This window comes from Pelophylax lessonae (genome assembly GCF_965119305.1).
Source record: "Pelophylax lessonae genome assembly, chromosome: 4".
In the NCBI taxonomy this organism is placed as follows: Eukaryota; Metazoa; Chordata; class Amphibia; order Anura; family Ranidae; genus Pelophylax; species Pelophylax lessonae.
In genome coordinates this window covers 621097208-621121216 of record NC_138771.1, presented here as the reverse complement: position 1 = coordinate 621121216, position 24009 = coordinate 621097208, and the positions used below count along the sequence as shown (strand labels likewise).

The 24009-nt window shown below is 42.9% G+C and overlaps 1 protein-coding gene across 1 annotated transcript in view; it reads right to left on the bottom strand.

Annotated features, from left to right (window-relative positions):
- Positions 1–22926: 22926 nt before the first annotated feature.
- The window catches only part of LOC309554688 (mucin-17-like), a gene marked incomplete at both ends in the record, with an annotated part of 82211 nt that continues 81128 nt past the window's right edge, over positions 22927–24009 (bottom strand). Inside the window, one exon of the mRNA XM_082256394.1 lies at positions 22927–23086. Within this exon, the coding sequence (XP_082112520.1) occupies positions 22927–23086 (160 nt within the window). The remainder of the gene's footprint in view (positions 23087–24009) is intronic.

Here is a 24009-nt window from a genome sequence, read left to right as displayed (position 1 = left end):
TCCCGCATCCCTGGTCCAACAAGCTCACTCAGATTATCTGTCCAAATATGACCCTAGTGCTCCCCAGGCCTCACCACGACCAAAGAACTCATTGCCCCAACCACTCCGTTTTACCACACAATTCCATACCAAACACAAACAAATGGAAAAGATCTTACGAAAACACTGGTCCATCCTATCAGAGGACCCCCATCTAAAATCCTCCATCCCACCTGTACCCAAAGTCTCCTACAGAAAATCCTCAAATATCAAAAATCTCATTGCCCCGAGTAAACTCAAACCCAACACTCCCCACCCCACCACCACCATCTGCCTCATCCCCCTCATAGGGATGTACCAGTGCCGGAAACCTCTGTGCCTCACTTGCGCCCATGTCCAACACGGCCAGACTGAGTTCACCGTGAAAGGCAAAACATATCCCATCAAACAATTTTACAACTGCTCCACAGAATATGTAATCTATTGCCTAACCTGCCCATGTGGACTATTCTATGTAGGCCGCACCATCAGGCCCCTCAGAAAACGTTTCGGCGAGCATCGCAGGCTGGTCGAAAAAGGGAAGGACAAACACAGTGTCCCCAGACACTTTGCAGAGTCCCACAACAAATCTCCCTCTGGACTCAAGGTGTGGGTAATCGAATCAATTCCGAACACCTTGCCCAGGACAGAGCGTTTCAAGCGGTTGTGCCAGAGGGAAACCTTCTGGATCTACTCCCTTGAAACGCTCTCGCCTGGAGGCCTGAACGAAGAAATTGAAATCAATGTGCTGCTGTAGCCCATCTCCCCAAGCATTAACCCTTCTACTAACATGACCATTTTTTGCCCAGGTTCTTCCCTCCGCCTTCCAGAGATCTTTGTGAACCCTCCTACATATGCTTCCCTACACCAAGCCTACTCCAAAGTAAGTACCGTATATAAGTTAACCCCTTCATACAGTTTCTTTACCAACATCCCAGTTCCAGCACGACTCTCTTTTGTACATGCCCCGCTCGATAACCGCCCGCGCACTGGCACAACGATTCCCATGTGTGTGCTTGTGCGTGTGTGGTTGGACTTTTAATTCGGTATCTGTATGCACAATGCGCCACGTACATGTTTGTGAGTGTGCGTTTCTACATACACATACATGCAAGCCTGTGGGCTGGCATCCGTAACTTCCGACCATGAACTAGAACCTGTCAACATGCGTGCACAGTTATGCATGCTAGCACGCACACACATTTTCCATCCTTTCCCCCCCCCCCCCCATGTATGCCTCCAAGCGTAGGTCCATATACCTCACTAACATCACTTGGATTCCATCTATCTTATCATGTTAAAAACTCCCAACATTCCCTGACACCCTGTACATACCCATTCACATCATAACAACATCCTTATTCACAGACACCTAGATAAGTGCGCTCCCATCCCTCGGGTCGCTCTATACACGCACCCGAGTGCACCCAAAAGAACATTTGGCCCCTTCATGTACATTATTCTCCTCTCCATACAGCTTCATTCTGTATGGCCACACCTACATTGCCTTTATTGCCTTTAATTCAATAACATCCATTTCCCTGTTCCCCCCCCCCCTCCCCCTTTCCCACACATCCACACCTCCCCTCCTCCGCCCTCTAGCCTCCTCCCCCCCCCTTCGTTCAACATATTATCCCATTGCTGGTTTGCTTTTCCCCATTTTTGTCCCTCCCGAGCCACCATACTGCCTACCCCGGACTACTGGCATAAATACCACAACCAACATGGCCCCCGCACGGCCTGAAGAAGGAGCTGAGCTCCGCAACGCGTCGCCGTTTGATCCCCTGGTGTCTCCTGAGTGACGTTGCACCCATCCGACCGGCGGTCCCACGCTGCATCAACATCAAAGAGGATCGGCACGTCCCCCGCCTCCCACATGAGGACATCGGCTGCCCTCCCTCATCACAGCGCTCCCGCCTGACCGGACCTTCCACCGTGGATGTGACTACAGAGACTTCCCCCCATTGATTTTAGATGCCTGCTTTTATCTACCTCTTGTGAGTAGCATTGTAATTTGTGTGTCATTAAAGTACTGCTGTGCTACACTCAGATCGGCGCTGGGCTCTCTCTCTCTCTCTCTTCTTGGTATCTTACAGGGTTACTTCACCCTTTACAAGCCTGCAGCCATCCCAGTGTACAGCCATCGGATCGCCCCCCATTTTCTGCCCACAAGTGACACCGCGGCAGCTACCCACACTGTCTGATTGCGCCAACTTTTTTCCCCCATCTGCCTACTTGTAGGAAAAGTCGCCTGTTCTCTTTGTATTGCTTCCTTTGTATGAAATCCCTGGTGTCCCTGCCAGTCCCTCTGATTTCCTATTAAAAACTGACCACACTAGGCACGAGAGCACTGTGTGGTCACTTCTCTAGCTGTGCTGGGAACTCAGCCTACTCTCCCCCAGTGATCAGACTTGTCCTGACATGCCCCCCCCCCATTCACTGGGATGTTCGGCGTGCTGCCATTTCTCCTCCCCCAGCTCTTATGCAGCTGAGAACAGAGTATTTGTGATCTCTAATAAAAAAGGAAAAAAAATATTTATAATGTTTTTATATGTATATGCAGATATCTTGCCTTTCATTTCTATTTTAAACTGAATGGATTGTTTTACAAGGGGAGGGTTTACAATCGCTTTAATTTTTCTATGGTCAGAAAAAAATCAATATATTGAAAAATAATATAATAAATATATTTAAAAATATAGTATAAATATACTATACATATACTGCATATAAAAAGGTTTACAAATAAATAAACTTAGAAAAAGGTTATTCTCCTTTCTTCTGTTAATAATTAATAAAAACTTATAGAAAAAATAAATGACCAAAAAAACATTAGATCCCATAGATTACAAACCACTCTAATTTCCCTACAATGCTCTTTGCATTAACTTATTTATGCTCATACTGTAAGTGCTTCTTAGTTTTTCCTGCAAATATTGTTTTTGCTCTATCTGTGGTAGGAAAGCTGTATCTCCATTTACCAAAATTAGTGTAGTCTACTTAAGTATTTTTAGTTGAGATACCACAGAGTTGAAAGTACTTGTCTGAATCATTCCTGAATTAGCCAATGTTATATTACACATATGATTAAAATGATACATAAAAATGCAATGTGATAACTCAATGAACTGACCCTTATTTTGGCTAACTGGCCACTTACCTTCTAATAGAATGAGTAGATGGAGGATAGCAATATTGACCACCATTTTCACATCACTTGCTATGCTCACACAGGAATCTTCTGTAATGTTCAATTACCCAGAATGTGTTCTCCAAAGATAATCCACAAAATCAATAATAAATATGATTTACGCAGGTTATAAATAAGACATGTCTAATGCAATACATGCAAATGTGAGCTCAAAAGACCATTTATTTGTTTTCTTGCTCAGGTAACAATGGAAAAGATTAAAGTTCAATCTTCTGGATTTGTTTAGGAGGAAGTCAGTAAAAATTTTCCAGCTAACATCACAAGTTGATGTACAGGGATTTACCTAAAACTATTGCGGAACTCCAAACACCTAAATACACATATGAAATACTTATTGTTACATCCTGTTTTACCTATCAATTGATTTGTATTTCTATCCATTCAGTCCTGAGGTTTAAACAGCCTTGCTGGAAAGCACATACAGTAGGTTGGAATACACTGGTGTCCTTTCTCCGTTCCCAGCCTGCTGTCTAAACCAGCCTTTCTGAATCTTTTCAACACGGAGGAACCCTTGAAATACCGTTCTGGTCTCAGGGAATGGTTGCTATTAATGACTATATCTACAGCTCATGGTGTATTGTGACATTGATAAGCATGTTCCTTACATTTGTGGTAGTTCCTCAAGGAGCCACTAGTATTCTCTGGATGAACCTTAGTTGAGAAAGGTTGGACTAGACAGTGAAAGAACAGCAGAAGACTGATTAGGTAATCCTTCTGCTCACTCCACTCTCTCCTTCCCTCCTTATTTTTCATCTTATCATAGAGACTCTGAATCAGGTAATTAAAGAGCTGTAATGGTCAAGAGACATGAAATGGGGCATTTATAGTATAAAAAAGTACATGTGTGGTGGGCCCGGGAGATTTTCTGTGAGGGGATGTCTTGTGAATATCTGTGCACTACCCATATACTGCATTAAACCTTTGCTGTCTTCAACCCTGCTTGCTTGGCTTCTTGCAGAGCATTGAATTGCTTTTTTTTGATTATCATAGCCCTAGCACGGGGGTCTCCAAACGTTGGTGGAACGAGCCTAGACAGAGGAGGTCCAGTCCTCCTGAAATCGCATCATTGGTTGCTAGGATGCTGGCTGTCCTAGCCACCAACCACAGAGAAATGTGTGTATGTGCTGGGGGTAGGGTATTTGAGTTCCGGATCGGGGGGAAGTCACAGCTGGCACACAGATAGGGTTCCTGGGAGCCAGATAAATTCTTCTAGGTTGTGGTTTGGGGAACACTGCCCTAGAACATTGGTTCCAAACCTCAGTCTTAAAGTACTCCATAAACCATGTTTTAGGAATTTCCCTTAAATAAAAAATATCTGTTATCAATATCAAAGGACTGACATTGATTTAAAGCACCTGTGCAAGGTGCAAGAACACATGATCTCTTGGGAACCACTGCCCTAGAAGGACGAGTTGGCAGTAGAGATGGGCCGAACTACCCCCTGTTTGGTTTGTGCCAGAACTCTCGAACATCATGGAAGTTTGGAGCTGAATAACTAACCCCTTTGAAGTCTATGGGACCTGCACTGGAAAAATCTAAATTGCCCATTTGGAGGACCTAAATGCAAGTTATTAGGTATACAAAGGGTTTGGGGGTCTGGGTACTTCCCTGGGGGACATGTGTTAATGAAATAAAAGTTTGTAAAAAACATAATTCTAAAATGGGCAGTCATTTACTGATGCTTAAAGTGAAACAATGAAAATGAAAAATTCCTTTAAATATAGTGCCTGGTGGGTCCCCTTAGTCTGCTTGTAAAGTGGAGCATCTGTACTGTGTATAGAACCAGCTTCAGCACAAATTACATTTATGAAGGCAAAAAAAGGTCATTTTGCCCATAAGCTTTCTTTATTTAATAAACAGTGGCTTAGGCAACCAGTCTGTGTGATGAGGCTACAATGTAGTGCACTCAGAACAAGATTAGAGATTTTTTGGATACATTCTGGTGTCTGTTTTGCAGACTTTGGAAAGAACTACCAGGTGCAGAAAAATTGGGCTTCAACTTGAGTACTCACTACACAGACACTTTCCGCTGACACACTACAATATACTGCAGTAAAATTGTACTGATGTACTTCAACATACTGCAGTAAACGTGCACTAACGCACTTCAACATACTGCAGCAAATGTGCACTAACGCATTTCAATATACTGCCATAAAAGTGCACTAAGGCACTTCAATATACTTCAGTAAAAGTGCACTAATTCAATTTAATATACTGCAGTAAAACTGCACTAACGCACTTCAATATACTGCCGTAAAACTGCACTAAGGCACTTCAATATGCTGCCGTAAAGTGCACTAACACACTTCAATAAACTGCCGCAAGAGTGTACTAACGCACTACAATATACTGCAGTAAATGTGCACTAACGCACTTCAATATACTGTAGTAAACGTGCACTAACACACTTCCATATACTGCAGTAAATGTGTACAAACATTAACACACCTGCCCCCCATTCACACCTGAGACCTTGTATCACTAACGAGTCACATGACACTGGGGAGGGAAAATGACTAATTGGGCCAAATTTTGGCCTATTCAAACAAGGGTGTACTCACTTTTGTTGCCAGCGGTTTAGACATGAATGGCTGTGTGTTGAGTTATTTTGAGGGGACAGCAAATTTACACTGTTATACAAGCTGTACACTCACTACTTTACATTGTAGCAAAGTGTAATTTCTTCAGTGTTGTCACATGAAAAGTGATAATAAAATATTTACAAAAATGTGAGGGGTGTACTTACTTTTGTGAGATACTGTGTATAAAAAATGATTTTCTCTTTTTGAATTAAATTACTGAAATAAATACATTTTTTGATGATATTCTAATTTTATGAGAAGCACCTGTATATATATATATATATATATATATATATATATATATATATATATATATATATATATATATATATATATATATATATATATATATATATATATATATATATATATATATACTACACAGTATATATATATATATATATCCTTTAAGAATTAGCCTCTAGAAAACAAAACCCCTTTAATTATGATGAAGTTAAATATTAGTAGTACAATGTCCAATAACAGGAAGCTAATATAAGGTACATAGTTAGGAAAATAGATATGTAAGGCAATAAAAGTCATAGTTTCACTTCCATGTTTCCAAGTTAAAGTGTATCCAAGAACTAAAAATGTTATATATTGCAATGTACCAGTCCATAGATCAGGCAGTTGCATTAGTTTTCTTCTTTTTCTGGCTATTTTTTCCTTTGCTTTGACCTAATGATTCTTCTGAAAAGACACTTCCTGGCCTAGGATAACAGTGCTCTCTTGTCCTCCATAATGTAAGTGGTGGTTCTATGTAACTAAAATAAATAAATTGTACGATGGAATAAACTAGAGGCACAGGATCCTATTCTTGGCTTTGTTCAAATACAGGTTGGTAGTGTTTCTTGTCAAATCAATCTAGGCCGCTCTAATAAACACAAAGTGGGAGAATAGTCCGACAGGAGTGCTACACACTGAACTTGGGAAGTTCATGTGAAGAAATGCAACAAAGGTCGCCAGGCACAGAGCACCAACTGATCCTATAGCAGAGAGGGAGAGGACCCCACCAGACTCCCCACCCACCGATCAGGCACCGCAGCACCAGTCTATCTGCACACACATGTGGCGATCAACAAGAGAAAGATCCAGGAGTCAGCACCAGGGGATAAGGAGGGGCTGCCACTGCCAAAATCACCTCCCATATATGCTTCACAGTCATGGCTGCTGCTATTAGCAATGAGAAACCACTAGAAAATGGCCCCCATACTACAAAAACATGGCCGCCGAATCTACAGCACACGCGCTAAAAGAAAATGGCGGAACCACGTGGATCCTGGGGGCGCAGGAGGGGTCCTGAGACCCCCGAAAAGGACTCCAGCAGAAAGGAGGGGCCCTGGCAGGAGCCCCCACCAGGTACAGACCCCTCCCAAAGGCCGATCGTCCAGTCACCAGTGACACTAACCCCCAACCCCCTCGCCAGCTCAGCACCCCAGACTGATCGGAAAAGGTGGTATGGTAACCCCATGGGGAAGGAGAGGGGGCTAGCAGATGAGGGCAAAGTGTCAGACAGGGCCATCGAGAGAGGGGGGACTATGCATGGGAAGGAGGAGAACCCAGGGGTCCGACCGTCCTAGAGAGGGGATCACGTCCATCCCAAAACCCTCTAGGGGGAGAGGGGAGATAGGTACTTACCATACCAGGAACAGGGTGGTCATCGCTCCAGACAGAACGTCTTCTCCATTGAAATGGGGGAGCTGTCGGCCAGGAGGAGCGTTGGGACTCAGGCCGAGGCCAGGTCGTATGCGACCTCGCGACACATTTAACTCGCAGGCCAGCCCCCGTACAGTGGGGCTATGTCGCAGCTGACCTAGCGCGGAGCTGAGGCCTGCGCGCTCGCTGGCCAGACTGGGTGACCACTGGATTTTAAAAAATATCCAGCCCGTTACCCAGTCCAGCAGTTGATTGTAGATTCTCACAGGAAAAAACAAAAAAATCCATTAAAAAGGAAACAATTGCCAGGACCGAAGATCCTAGCAAGAAACTAGGTCCTTACTCCTGACTAGGCAGAGTGCCTTTAGCTGAGAGTGGAAGTATACCCCCTAGGACTGCCCATAGGCGTAGTCAAGCTTTTTTTTCTGCCTAGTGTCCTACTCTTGTAGGGGGCAGTATAACCCAATGGTTAAGATGATAAGGAGCTGTGTCTGTCAATGAATGATAGAGAAAATACCAATTAGCGTATATTGATTAGTTTGCTCAAAAGTTATTGCGTCTACAAATTATGGGGTATATTTATGTAAGATTTATTTTTTTAATGTTTTTTTACTAGTAATGACGGCGATCAGCGATTTTTTGATCAGACTGCGACATTGTGGCGGACAAATCTGACATTAAGTGACACACTTTTTAGTGACCAGTGACACTAATACAGTGATCAGTGCTAAAAAAATGCACTGTCACTGTACTAATTACATTGACAGGAAAGGGTTTAACATCAGGGGCGATCAAGGGGTTAATGTTTTCCCTGGGAGTGCTTGCTAACTGTGTGGGGGAGGTGCTTTGACTGGGGGATGACGGAGATCCATGTTCCTGCATAGCAGAAGCACAGGATTTCCATCTTCCCCTCTCATAGAACGGCGGTCTGCCTTGTTTACATAGTGCCGGCAAACATCCGGTCCACCAGACCCACTGATTGGCAGGAGCGGGTCGCCGGCGACCGCCACAGACTCAGTACACAAAATTACATACAGGTATGTAATTGTGTGCAGGAGGGCCACCCTGCCGCAGTATATCTGTGTTGGGAGGTCCATAAGTGGCTAATACACTGTGTACAATATAAAGATTATACAATGTTGCACAATTGATTATAAAAGCAGTGCAGACTGGTTGTCAGGCTCTGGTTTACCTGCTGGTGGCACTGTGCTTTCCAGATCAGAAGGTTGTAGTTCTGCTGCCAACCAGCAGGTGTCTCCCAGCAGCCAGCAGTTTCTAGTAATCAGTCTCTACTTGATGCTGGTTGCTGGGAGGGTATTTAGTCTCTCCTCTGCTAGTACACCTTGCTTCAGTGTTTTGCTTTGCAGTGCTGAGTCAGATGCTGTTTGCCATTCATCTTGCTCCTGATCTTGCTCATGCCCTGCATCCTTTACCTTGTATTTTATCTACTCCCCTTTGTTCCTGATCTCCTTCCAGGTTCTCCCCTTCCTTGAAATTCCAGTATCCCCTGTGACCTGTGTTCCTCATTTTACATATATTGTATTATAGTTCGGTGGTAAGTATTTTGTTCACTTGCATCTTCACATTTGCTGTATTTTTTGTTCACTTGTGTTTGGATGTCTTTTGTTTATTATTAATAAATTTCCCTCAATCACTTGCTAACCGCCAGCAGTACATTTACTGCTGGCGGCTGGCTCCTCGAGCATTGCATTGTATGGGTACATAAGGGTACGTTGCGGTGCACATGTGCGCTGGCGCGCCCCCTGGGGTACACAGTGGCGCAATCTGCAACCCGCTTTGTCAACCGGACACAGCAGATTACAGTGCTCGGTATCACAGTGGCCCAGATACAGGACACCCAGTAATCATTAGTCATGATTCATGAATGAAATCTATTTATTACATTATTGTTTACTACTGCTAGTGATCACATGGTATCTGGTCCAATCACAGCACCTGTACCATGTGATAGATGTGGGCCAATCACAGCATCACAATAGCAAACAATGAGTCATGAATGAAAGACAAGCGATTGCTGTTACAGTGAAGCAATCACAGTGTAAAAGAAAAAAAGGAAAATTATCCCTGATCACCCCCTCAGAAAAGTATATTGTCACTATAATGATACTGAACTAGTCTGATGAGAGTTTAAAAAAAAAAAAAAGTGTAAAAAAAGAAAACAAATCTTAGAAAAAGAAAAAAAGTAAAAAAATTCAAAACAAAATTCTTTATTGTATTTAATTTTTAAATCTTCCAAAACATTGTGAAAAAAAATTACAACTTCAAAAAAACTCTGTCCCTCTTAACGCAACATTTATCAAAGATATGTAATGACATGGATAGAATATTTCACAGAGTAAGGCCCCTTTCACATGGGCGATCCGATCCGATCCGCCTGTCAGTTTTTCAGGCGGACATGATCGGATCCTCCATGCATCCCTACGGGGCAGCGGATGTCAGCAGAGACATCTCCGCTGACACCCGCTGCTATCCAATTCCGATCCAGTCCGTGAAATACGGATGGATGGAAACCCTATGTTCCATCCGTCTGGAGTATTGGATCGGATAGGATGGGATGAGAACGGATAGGCGGTCCGTTCTCATCCGATCTCCCCATAGAAGACAGCGGGGATCTAACAACCCAGTCTTTGTGCACAGAGCGGAGACAGAGCTTTCATCCGCCTGCTCAGGGGGGATCGGCGGATCGATCCCCCCGCTGAGCAGAACGGGCTCCGTCGGGCGCACCGCCCGTGTGAAAGAGCCCTAACTCTGTATGTTGCAGTGCACAGCTCATCTCTAAGCTGGGGTTCCACCTTAATATTGACTATCACATGACTGTGGCCCAGCCTGGTCCCAGGCCTTGATGAGCGCGTAGACAAGAGGAGAGGTACCCCACCCCCCATTTTTCTTTTTTTTACTTGCAAGAGTGGGGAGAGTGGGTGCCGCCCTGCCCGCCTCCAACCATTGCATTGTTATCTGCATTTTGCCAATAAGAGAAAAAGGTGCCGATAATGGTGCCAAAAATGCATATATACAGTATGAATGGGTATCATTGGAAAACACGGGGAACGACTTGTCATGCAACTTTGATGTCCATCAAAGCATGCAAAGTTGGCCGCCGATGTGACCGATGGGTTCAAATATCGGCTATTTATCCCGTGGTGGTGTGCCTGGGGTACTAAGTGTATATCATTGGATAAGGGAGGTGATTGTCGCACCCGTGTTTAAGCACACTGGGGGATTTCTGATTGCCAATGGATGGGTTTAAAACATATATTGTAATACCCTGTTTGAGCCCATACTCTGCTGTGGAGCGGTGAGGTGGAGCTACAGAGTCCGGTCCGGTTGTTTTACATGGGAACCAATCAATGCGAAGGGGGAGGTCCCCGGCTGCATTTATAAACCCTAGCTTAGCAACGTACCAGCATCCTCAGTTGAAGTCCCACGTGACAAAACGCGTCAGGACGCACGTACGTGGCTACCTTGGAGACCGAGGGAGGTATCAGCTGATTTTCCGGAACTCGCCTGGAGCCGCAGAGCGATACATCCTATTGCAAGGAGGCGCCTTGGCTCACGGACGGCAAGCAGCGGTACATACCCGGTCCCAGACCTAATTTTGAAAAGCTTTATAAATACGATCAAATGTAAGCAGATATATTGAGGGGGCTTGGAGTGTTGTATATTGTGGAAATAAAGTTAAAACAATATTACGCTATCCTCTGTTTCATGTTGTCTACTTACATTTATTTGGCTGAGATACGGTGCCTGACCCTGTGCTGGAGGAAGCTATTGAAAGTGTCCTGGTTAAGAAAATTCACTGGAGACGGCTGGTTATCCGGAGGCAAGGGCTCATGCAGCTGATGCATACAGGCTTAAATTAATGTGAGATGTGGTGAGTGTCCATTTCATAGGGGAGCACGGAAGGTGTGGTGAAGGCTATTGATCCATTGTTTAAGAACACTGATGCCTTGCATTTAAAGAAGACTGCACACTTTTACCTGTTTCTCCTGCACAAAGATTGGACACTTTGATTCTGAACACTATGAACTATTTATGATATGTGGACAGATGGTTTATAACATGCCTTATAAGAGTATGTTTATGCGCCGCTTAACCACTTAAGCCCCGGAGGATTTGGCTGCTAAAGGACCAGGGGTTTTTTTTTGCGATTTTTTACTACGTGACTTTAACGGACAATTGCGCGGTCGTGCGACGCTGTACCTAAACGAATTTGACGTCCTTTTTTTCCCACAAACAGAGCTTTCTTTTGGTGGTATTTGATCACCTGTGAGATTTTTTGATCACGCGCTATAAACAAAAAAAGAGCGTAAATTTTTCAAAAATAACAATATTTTTCACATTTTTTTATATGAAATTCCCCCAAAAAAATGTAAAAATCAAAATTTTTTAACATTTTTCGGCCAATTTGTTTTATGCTACCTATGTTTGGTAAAAAAAATCACAAAAAGCGTATTTTGATTGGTTTGCGCAAAAGTTATCGCGTTTACTAACAAAGGGAAAGATTTTTGTCATTTTTGGTGTTTTTTTTTAAACGCGTAATGGCGGCGATCTGCGATTTTTTTTCGGTACTGCGACATTACGGCGGACAGATCGGACCCTTGACTGACATTTTTGACACTTTTGGGGGTACCAGTGACATTACTGCAGTAATCAGTGCTATACATATGCACTGTTACTGCAAAAATGACACTGGCAGGGAAGGGGTTAACTTTATTGGACAGGGAGGGGTTAAGTGTGTCCTAGGGGCGTGATTCTAACTGTGCAGGGACATTCCTATTGGTGTAAAAGCAAAGATCAACCGTTCTACATAGTAGAACGGACAGATCTTCACTTTTACACAGGGAGAACTGATAGGCAGCTTGTTTACACAAGCCGCTCTGTCTTTCTCCCTTCACAGGAGCGATCGTAGTGTGACTGGCGGACATCGAGTCCGCCGGTCACACGCACTGACTTGTCTGTGAACGAGCCGCGGCGGGCGCGTGCCTCGGCGGGCGCGCGCCCGCCCGCAATAGGCTCGCAAGTCAGTGACAGGCGAGTGACGTATCGATACGTCACTCTGCCTGGCCGGGGCTGACCGCCGCAGTATATAGTCGTGCGGCGGTCGGCAACCGTTAATGTGCATAATGCTTGAATAGGACCCAGATATGGATTTGCATTATTTACATTATATATTCACAGTGTGAAGACATACATAGAATTCAAAGGGATGCGTTATTCTTAAGCTTTTCTTGTGCTAAAGGTGCCAATAATGGGCGTCATATAAATTTAAATTCATGATATTAATTAACCACTTCTGGACCGGAAGGATTTGCCCCCTTAATGACCAGGCCATTTTTGCTATTCGGCACTGCGTTACTTTAACAGACAATTGCGTGATCCTGCAATGCTGTACCCAAATAACATGTCCTTTTCTTCTCACAAATAGAGCTTTCTTTTGGTGGTATTTGATCATCTGTGCGATTTTTATTTTTTATTCTATAAACAAAAGAAGAGCGACAATTCTGAAAAAAAACAATATTTTTCACATGCTGCTAAATAACATTCCCCTCCAAAAAATAATAAAAATCAAATTTTTTCATCCTTTTAGGCTAATTTGTATTCTGCTACATATTTTTGGTAATAAAAAATCCCAATACGTGTATTTTGATTGGTCTGCGCAAAATGTATCACATCTACAAACTAGGGGAAAGATTTATGTCATTTTTATTTATTTCTTAATTCTAATTTAATTTTTTTCACTAGTAATGGCGGTGATCTGCGATTTTTAGTGGGACTGCTATATTGTGCCGGACAGATCTGACCCCTAACTGACATTTTTGACACTTTTGGGGGGGACCAGTGGCATTACTACAGTAATCCATGCTAAAAATATGCATTGTTACTGTAATAATGACACTGGCAGGGAAGGGGTTAACACAGAGGCAATCAAAGGGTTAATTGTGAGCCTAGGGAAGTGTTTTCTAACTGTATGGGGGAGGGACTTGTGAAATGATCACAGAGACCTGTGTTCCTATATAGAAGGATCACAGGCGCTCTGTGATCATTTCAGAGAGAAGAACGGTCAGCTGTGTTTACAACAGCTGACCGTCCTTCTCTTTCAGCGATTACCCCTTATTTGTATCACCTGTTTTTTAATTGATGATTGGATTTTTGTGTGTGTATATATTGAGATGTTATATCCATTTTTCTTTGTAATGATTAAGCACTGACTGTGTGAAACGCGTCTACCTTGTCATGATTGTCATATTTGGATGCCTAGTCAATAAATCTGGATTTTGACTCAACCTGGAGTGCTGCCAATTCCTTTTCCTTTATCAAGTTTTCACGGGCATGCACCGGTGTGAGTCATCAGGCAATCACACCACCTTGAGCAGTGAGTTCTTGTCTTTTCAATTATTAGACTACAGTATTACTTGAACTCATCTTTTATTTTGGTCATATACTGCCATCTACAGGCCAAAACATGGAATTGCACCATCAGGGACGTATGCTTTTGGTACAGCGCATCTTTTGGTGTGTTGGCACATTTCATAGAGCTAAGCAATAACACATGTAATATATAGAAGATTAAGAAGATGTGATCTGAGTATTGTGATTATATTGCACTGTACATGGTATGCCTATTACTGTTCTCTGTCTTCAAAACCAACCTGCGTTACTATCAGCAGCTATTCATGTTGCAGCATTTGTGAAGCATCAGTCTGATATTTGCACCAATGTCCAATGCTTGATTTTTGATCATCTAGGCCAGTGGTTCCCAACCTTTTTTTCAGTCAAATCAACCTTGAAAAATTTTGGACAATCTTGAGACCCCCTTTAAAAATTATGGATAGTCTTGAGGCATCCCATTCTAAAATGTAAAACGTATTCTAATAGTTTTATATAATGCAGCAACATCCACACAAGTAGGACACCAAATGTTAGAGGTGATTTATTCTTCCAAAGCAAATGCTCTTTTGCAAACTGGTACTGACTAATATTCTAATGTTTCTCTTCTCCCTCAGTTTTTCTCCATCACTCAGCTAATGTTACCCCCAATGCTGATGGAGAGGGGCAGGGGAGGGTCAAACAAGGTTGATATGCAGGCAACTGACATCCTCCTTATCAACTGATGATGCCATTGGTCTTTATAATGCTGGTGTTCTGCCGAAAAACTCCAACTTGCCGACATCTCCAACGATGTTATTTCCGGTGACTGTACACCAGGCTATACACTCTGGTAGATGTTATAATTAGTGGAGATTGTTCGTCCACTCGCTAGTTGTCGCCACCTAGGGGGCGGCCATGTTTTTGGTTACTAGCGGGCGGACTAACAATCTGCACTAATTATAGCATCTCCTGGAGTGTATAGGCTGCCGGTGTTCTGTAAAAACCCCAAGTGGTAGAAATACCAAATTATTCCTGGTGTATAGTCCCCAGAAGTAACGTCATTGGAGATCTTGGCAAGTTGGAGTTTTTGGCAGAACAGCAGCAGCTAGAAGGTTCTAATGGTGCACAATGAAAACTGTGCCTTTGTGTTACTAAAAAAGGCTTCATCCCCACTCTGGCTTGTATACAATTTTTGGGCAATTTTTAGGCATTTTGCCAAGGTACCCCTGAAGAAACCTCAAGGCACCCTGGTTGAAAAAGTCTGATCTAAGCAACAGCTGGAAAGCTGCTGCAGGTCTCTTCAAGTCCGCATGTTAATAAACGTAGAAACATAGAAAAGAGACTGCAGAAAAAGCCTGAGTAGTCCATCGAGTCTGCCCCTTTTTATTTGTTTTTTTGGAAAAGAATAAGTCCACTCTAATACTAAAATTCCTGAATCTATAGTCCTCCACGATCTAACACTAACCTGTCTAGCCCTGTAAAGAAGAAACCAGTATACATTCCTTTTTTGAAGACGATCCGACCCGATCCCACGCTGAGCTGTCAGCCGTGACTTTACTGTGGAGGCGGGTACAGAGGACACAGCCGACAACGGAAGCCCCATAGTAAGTCTATGGGTGACGTCACATCCCATTAATTTCACAGCAATTGTCGGCCGTGTCCTCTGCAGAGCGTCTGCTGCTGGAGACCGGATCGGATTAAAAAAGGGTATGTATACTGATTTCTTCTGTACAGGGTCGCGATAGGTTAGTGTTAGATTGTGGCGATCTAGAGATGCAGGGATTTTAGTTTTAGGGTGCACTTATCCTTTAACTTTTTTGTCTGAGTATAGATCTATGTTTGTCCCAAGCATGCTTGAAGCCATTTACTGTTGACTGTCTCACTTCCTCAGCTGGAAGTTTATTCCAAACATCAACCACACTATCAGTAATATAATACTTTCTCAAATTAGTTTAGACATTCTTCCACTCCTGCTATTTCCTAGTTAGACGGGCTGCTGGGAACTTCCTCTGGGGTTATGTCTAAGAAAACTAAAAAACCTGCTCAGTGTACTTTGGAGTTGGTGGGGCAAAGACCTATCTAAGGGGTTGATTTGCTAAAGGCAAATAGACTGTGCACTTTGCAAGTGCAGTTGCTCCAGAGCTTAGTAAATGAGTAAAAGCTCAGCTGACTTATATCATCCAATCATGTGCAAGCATAAATGCTGTTTTTGTTTCCTTGCACGTGATTGGGTATTCTTTGCAAAGTGAAGTTTTCCCTCATTTACTAAGCTCTGGAGAACTGCACTTGCCAACAAAGGCAAAGCTCAAAAACACTGTACAAAAATGCCCCAAAATGACAATGTCAATGAACTGCTAAAACCAATGGCAATTACTCCATACTCATACTCTTAGACCTTTCTGCGGCCTTGGACACAGTTGACCACCCACTCGTCCTCAATAAACTCCACTTCCTTGGTCTCCACGACTCTGCTCTTTCCTGGTTCTCCTCCTACCTATCTCAGCACACTTTTAGCGTCACATACAACAACCTCTCTTCTGCTCCTCTTCCTCTTTCTGTTGGGGTACCCGAAAGCTCTGTCCTAGGGCTCCTCCTCTTTTCTCTTTATACCCCTTCCCTGGGCCAGTTGATACCTCCTACAGCTATCATTACCACCTTTATGCTGACGACACCCAGATCTATTTCTCGACTCCTCAACTCACCACCTCAATCTCCTCATGCATCACAAACTTGCTGAGCAACATATCAGTATGGATGTCACACCACTTCCTCAAATTCAACTTTTCTAAGACTGAGCTTGTAATATTTTCTCCTCCCCAATTAACTCCCCTCGACTTTACCATTGAGATCAATGGCACAACCATTGGTCCTTTCAAACATGCTAGGGTGCTGGGTATAATCCAAGACTCTGACCTCTCCTTCAGCCCCCATATCCAATCACTGGCTAAATCTTGCCGCCTTAACCTCTAACTTCTCCAAAATTCGCCCCTTCCTAACTAACGGCACCACAAAACTTTTTCACTCCTTGGCTATTTTCCACCTTGACTACTGCAATTTCCTCCTCACTGGCCTACCTTTACACAGGCTGTCTCCCCTTCAGTCTATCATGAATGCTGCTGCCAGATTATTACACCTTACTAACCGATCCGTGACTGCTTCCCTTCTCTGCCAATCTCTTCACTGGCTTCCCCTACCTCATCGTATAAAATTCAAAATACTAACCACAACACACAAGGCCATACACCACATCACCAACCTAATCTGCAGATATCACCCAAATCGTCCTCTCCGTTCCTCCCAGGAACCTCTGTTACCTCCTCCCATGCTTGCCTTCAGTACTTCTCCAGAGCTTCTCCCATCCTCTGGAACCCCCTGCCCCAGTATGTCTGGCCAGCTCCTACCCTGTCCGGCTTTAGGTGATCCTTGAAAACACACTTATACAGGGAAACCTACCCCACCTCCACCTAAGATCTGTACTTGAGTCCCCTCCATCAGATCATCCCCCGCAGCCACTACCTTTTGTACCACCTCCCCCTTCCTTTAGATTGTACGCTCCATGAGCAGGGCCCTCCTATTCCTTTTGTATTGAACTGTACTCTAAATTGTGCTGTCCCCCTTTTTTTATTGTTAAGCGCTGCGTAAACCGGTGCCACTATATAAATCCTGTACATTAATAATAATAATAATAATAATAATAATAACTTATCTTCTGATCTTATGTGTCTGAAATGACTGCATTGCATGTATATTGAAATGAAGACAATGTGATTCTCTGATTGTCAATGTACTTTATTACAATTTTATACAGACAAAATAAACTTTGGGTTGAAAAAAAAATGAACAATATACATTGATTTTTCAAGAATATACTGAAATTACATATATATATTAAATATGACAGAACTACCCTTATGTAGATTTTACAGACTTGCTAGCCTTGAGAAATAGTCCTTATATAACAGTTCCACTGGACCCACGCTCTGAAAACGCGGGAATGGTGTGCAGAATGTAGAAGCGGATTGGGGTTTTTTAAAGGTCGTCATTGGCCAACTCCAGAACCTCTGTGATTCATTTGTGTTAGTAATTAAAATAAAAGTTTCCAATGGGAAATATGAAGATTTCTATTGCCAACCTCTTTCTAAAAATATTTGATTTTTGCTGTTATGCAACATTTTCTAAGGTTCAGAGGATACAGGAGGGGTGGGAGGCATTGGAACTGCAATTGATTCTGTTCCTAAGTATGAAGGCAAGTCCAGAGTACAATCACTTTGCCTAGGCAGCTCCCCACATGAGAGTGAACAATGGAAGGTGCAAAAAGAATAGGAAGAAATAGAAATATTTTATTTAATCACTGTTGTGTTCCACCTATGATGTATTTTTCTGTTGTTGCACTGAACTGCATTATGTTATTGATCTTCTACATCTATTGGTATTTCAGAACTTTGTTTATCTTCTGTGTCTGGTATCTCCTTTTGTTCTCCCTTACTGTTTTAGCGCTAGCTAGCACCAGTGGTGGCCCATCCATTGGGGGCGCAGGGGTGCCGCCCCCCCTATCCATGCGTCTGGCCCCTTCATCTACATGCAAGGCACCGGATGCATGGATTCCAATAGGGTTTTTTTGAAGCACCTGATTAGAGCCAGAGGCTCTAATAGGCTTCAAAAAAGGGTGGGCTCGGGGCGCAGAGCACTGCTCCCTAAGCCCACCCAGTTGTATGACAATAGCGAATGAATATTTGGTCATGAGACCCCTTTCCTGATTGGCTGAAAAGAGAAGAGATTTTACTGGCCATTGGCCAGGAAGAGGAAGGGGATGCACGGCCGGAGGAGGTAAGAATGCTGGCTGTCCGTCCGTCCGTCCATCTGGCCAACTGTCCATCCGTCCAGCTAAAAGGGGGGGGGGGATGTTGTATTTGCTGCCATCCCCAAATTGTCATGCACAAGCCGCCCCTGGCTAGCACAGTCCTAGCTAGACCCTCCCTGCTTCTTCGACGTTCCCACAGTGGTGATCCTAGAAAGTCATTGCCTTCCTAAATTTCAAAAACTGGAAAAACATCCTCTGTACTGTACTTGGGGAAGTAAAATTGCATTGGATTCAGCTTCTTTCTATTATTGGGGGGGGCCGGTTCACACCACATGCTGTCCAGTGCATTTTTTTCTGCATCAAAAACTCATGGATAGTAGGTTATATAGTTTCCAATTGCTTAGTTCACATCAGTGCAGTCAGTTCCAGTGCATTCCAGTTCCAAAAAAAAAAAAGTAGAACATGCTGCATTTTTCTCTGCACAGGACTGTGGTAAAACGCATCAAAAAAGCACCTACACGCACAAAAAAACGCCGGAACACACATGTCCTTATTTAGGTAAGAGAAAACGAGGGGGGGAAAAAAGCACTGGACTGCATCGAAGACACATCAAAAACACATAAAAAACACCCTGGAATGCATCAAAAAGGTGCATGCAGAAAAGCATCCAGAACGCATTTGGACTGCGTTTTTTATGGTGTGAACTGGTCCTAAAGAGTTATGTAACAAAAATTGAAATTAAAGTGCCACACCATTGCTAGGAGGTCCAGATACAACTTTATTCCAAAAAAAATTAAGGGGGACAATCCAAACAATAGACAATGTGTTTTGGGGGGCCAAGATCGTCCACTTTATGAGGGCTTGATAAACAACAAAGTAAACTATCCAGATTCTGACAAGGCCTGTGCTTGTAATATACACTGGAAAAATACCATTGCAGGCATAGCTCTCAACCTTCCCTGATTTCAAAGGACTGTCCCTGATTGGGAACAAAGTCCCTCTGTCCCTCTTTCCTTCTCATTTGTCCCCCATTTTGGTCTTATGTATATAAAATACACTATTTATCTTTACTTATTTATCTTTCAAAAAGTGTTTTATAATGCTAAACCTTTCATTTAATTTCTAAATTGCTGCATTTTAATTCATTGAAAGCCAGTTTAAAGTAATAGTAGTGATAAAAAAGTACTTGTGGGTATAATTAATTTTTTTTGTATAATTCTCCTTTAAGGGGGCGTGGCAGAGACTGTGTCTTGTGACTACCTACTTTTACTAAAAGGTGTCCTTCGTTCCCATCTCAAAAAGTTGGGAGGTATACTTTAGGTGCAGTTCACTTCTGGTTTGTTCACATTATTGTCATTCAAGCCCTGACCCCCCGAAACACATTTGATACTTTTTGGACTGTACCCCTGACTTTTATTGGAATGAAGTTGTTTTTGGACCTTTTAGTAAGGGCGGTGCTTCAATTTCATATTTTGTTGCATTATGCTATAAGCCTAAACGACTGTGGAGATTCTCTAGGGCAGTGAAGGTGAACCTTGGCACCCCAGATGTTTAGACACGCAGTGAGTATCATGGGAAATGTAGTTCCAAAACATCTGGGGAATCAAGGTTCACCATCACTGCTCTACGAAGTAGAAGTCTCCTTCCTGGGAACCAGACCATTTATATCAACATCATTACTTTAAGATACCAATACCAGTGAGATAACCCTGTGGGTCCAACCCTTTCTTTCCACTTTCCTTAACTTATTGAAGAGTTAAGTTGCCTGTGGATGGTCCCCAGGAAGACGTCATCTATGATGAAAACGCGTCGGGAAGGCATGCTGACGTCACCTACGTACTACCCGGAAGTCAGGCGGCATCTTCGGATCCTGCCGAGTAAAGCGCTTTGTATACTGTTTAAATGTAAGTTAATTACCTTTGTTTAATAAAACTGTGCCTACGTACTTCACTATTGTGGCCCCTATTCTCTTTGTGGCTTATGCCGGAGTGAGGTTGATCCGGACGGTTCATGCCTTAGCCCTGCATTTGATTGGCGCTCCTGCTAGGCTGCATCAGTTGGAGAAATCATCCCTTCTCTGTTGTCAGAAGCTTACCTTCCATGCATTGAGTTGGGCTCATTTTCACCTAAGTTGCGGTAAGCGCATAGTGTGACCTTCACTTGTCATCACGGTTTGAAGCACGGTGGTGAACGAATCTTTACCTTGGCTGTCTTCATTTACTATTGAGCCTGTTTACATCTGATTTGTGGTAAGCGTATAGCGTGGCCCTTATGCTCCCATAGAGTGAAGAGCTATCCATCACGGTGAAGGAATTCCTGTTTCTACACTTTGCACAATCTTTTGGACTGTATTCTTTATTTACATATCATTTATATGTACATCAATTGATTTTTTATTAATACTTATTTTTGATTGCTTTTTCAAGCACTACCTTTGTATTATTTGATTCACTATTTGACTTTTTCATTTAATCACACGCTCTCATTTTGCATGTCTCAAATTAGCGCGGCTTCTATTCTATAGAAGAATTCAATCGAGAATATTGGTGTGTTCCCACTTTAGCTGCTGCTCTGACTTTTAGTTTTATTTTCAGTTGTGTATATTTCATTAAGCACATATACAGTATATATTTGTACACAGTGTGTTTAGCGTGGTTATTTTTTGGTATTGCCTGTGGATGGTTCCATGTTAGCAATTAGTCATATAGTCCACTCAGATTGAGTTTAAGGAGTTATTGCACATATTGGCATTTCAAACAAAACAATTACAGAATACCAAAAATAACAAACACAACACAGCAAGCCAACACATTTCAGGGCCATAAAGGTCACCCTTCATTAGTGTGTAGATTGATGGTTTAGTTGGATACTAAATGATAGAGCTCTTTGTAAACTAGCTGCTGAAGCAGGGTTTCCAATTCAAGGAGCCAATTTATTCCAGAGTTGATTTAACCCCCCTCCCCTTCCATTAGCTACTAAGAGACCAACTAAACCAGCAATGTAAGCCCTGATGAAAGGGGAATCCTTTAGCTCCTAGACCCAACCTAGACAGGAGGTTTTGGAGGAGACTGCAGGCTAGGCTCTTGCCTACTTACTATGGGCCCTGGCCTTTTGGGGGAGCTATGAGCAGTCAGGAAGATGTCCTGTTATATAATGCAAGATGACATGTTATTACCACATTTAACAGTCAAGGAAGCCACGATAGTCTATGCCAGGGGTGTCCAAACTATGGTGCTCCAGCTGTTCAGGAACAACAATTCCCATCATGCCTAGTTATGTCTGTGATTGTCAGAGCTTTACAATGCGTCATGGGACGTGAAAATCCGCAACAGCTGGATGGCCATAGTTTGGACACCCCTGGTCTATGCCAACTTGAAAATCAGTGAGGTGGATGTGAAAAGATAACTGGGTAATGAGATTTGGACAGCCTTGGGTCTTCCTGACTGCTTAGGAACTGTTGCCGGACTGTCTGGGGTGGGGAATTCCTGGGACTGCTAGTCATACTAAAAAGACTTGTCTAGGTGCCTAGCTTTTAATTAGATTACTGTTTAAATAGATCAATATTAGCTGTTAATTGAATTGTTGTTTGAGGTTTGCATTGTTCATGTGGTGACTGCCCCAATTTTTAAAGTGTATAAAAACCTGTATTTCTGTTCAATAAAGTGATTTGTTTGGTTTTTACCTCAACATCTTGTCTGTGTATGATGTTGGGGTTAAGGGCTGGTATTACCTTGGTCTGCTGGAAAGGTTTTGAAGGCAGGAGGCACCGTTTGTTCGAGGCACCAATTCGTGTTGCCAGGCCTTCCGTCACGTTCTTGAAAATCGTTTGCTTTGGGTTTTTTTGGGTGCTTGCAATGAAATAAATATGCTTGGACTCATTTTCTTTTGAAATGGAGCTCTTTTTCATTTAACTTGTAATATTTTAAAATCACTGAAAAGTCAGAAGACGTTATCTGTCCACACGTTCTTTCTAAGTGACTTTCAGTATTGGAGGTCACCATGACAAACAGGCAGGTAGCATTTGCCGCATTAGAAGTAAGCAATGACAACATCTATAGAAAAGGTTTCCTTTATAGCAAAGACTCAGCTACCTTTGCAACATTTCCCTCAGTGACTCTTTTGTTGACAAGACTCTTAATCACTGATATATGAGCACTGTTCAAGAAAGTGCATTGTAAATTGTCCAGTAAACAGTTCACAACTCATTCCATGAATCCATCCACAATATGGAATAAGAGAACCACTATGATCATAAAAAGTCCTCCTTAGTAGTAATATTTCTTTCTGTAGAAGTAGGCCCCTAGAATCACGGAAGTGATCACCAAAACAGCAACGGCGGCCCCAACCCCTCCATACATGGCTACGATTAGCACGGCTCCACGACATCTAGGATAGGTGTAAAGGTACTTGTCTGTATTGGGACAGCTGTGAAAAGAAGGAAAATAGTGTCACTGGCACACAATACTACCAACATAGATACTGAAAGACCAGTAGAGAGAGATCTGAGTTCTCTATAGGCCATAGCACTCATAGACCACCTTGCAGGGTCATTAGGGAGCAGTAGGAGTGTATTTCTTGAACCCTTTGCCGTGTAACTTTACTATTTCCAAGTTTCCTTCATCTCCAATCACATTTATATTTCTAAAGAAGGTGATTGGTGGCTAGTTTGGCACTCGGCATGATTTTATGGGTCCTTCCTCTGGTGGAGAGCATTGGTGTTTGGTGTTATGCTCAACATTTAAAGCTGTAGGACTCTGTGCCCAGGCTGTGACATGATGCTACCCCAGGGGGGTAGGTCCATGACAGCCCAAATTAAAGAGGAACCTAACCCCACCCAATATTTCTCCCTCCTTACTTATTTTGCTGGATTCTCTTCAAAACACATACTTACCTTCCCAGCAAATTCAGCATTGTTCTGTTGTGATCTGCAGTTCAGGTGACATAACCGCCATCCTGGTCCTCTACAATTTTGGGAGCTGGCTGTCTTTTCTGGGTTCAGGCAGCAAGCCCCCGATGACGTGCAATGGCAGCTTTGTGTCTCTTGTCCTTCAACCTGCTTGGAGATGTGATATTCTAGAGGCTGCAGAACCAAGCATACATTATTCTCACCTAGGTAAGAATGACAGTGAAGGGCAAGGCCGAAGGAAAAGAAAAAAGGCAAGCAAGCACCGAAAAAGCATTTCCAATTTTGGAGGAGGAGGGAGGGAGAGTTGGAAGAGAGAAAACTCACTTTTGAAAGTGAAGGTCCACTTTAAGTGGGTTGAATGACGTTGCCCATCGTCAGGGTTGCCAACCATCTTTATTATGGACAGTTTTTAAGGAAAAATAAAACCTTTTTTTCACGTCTG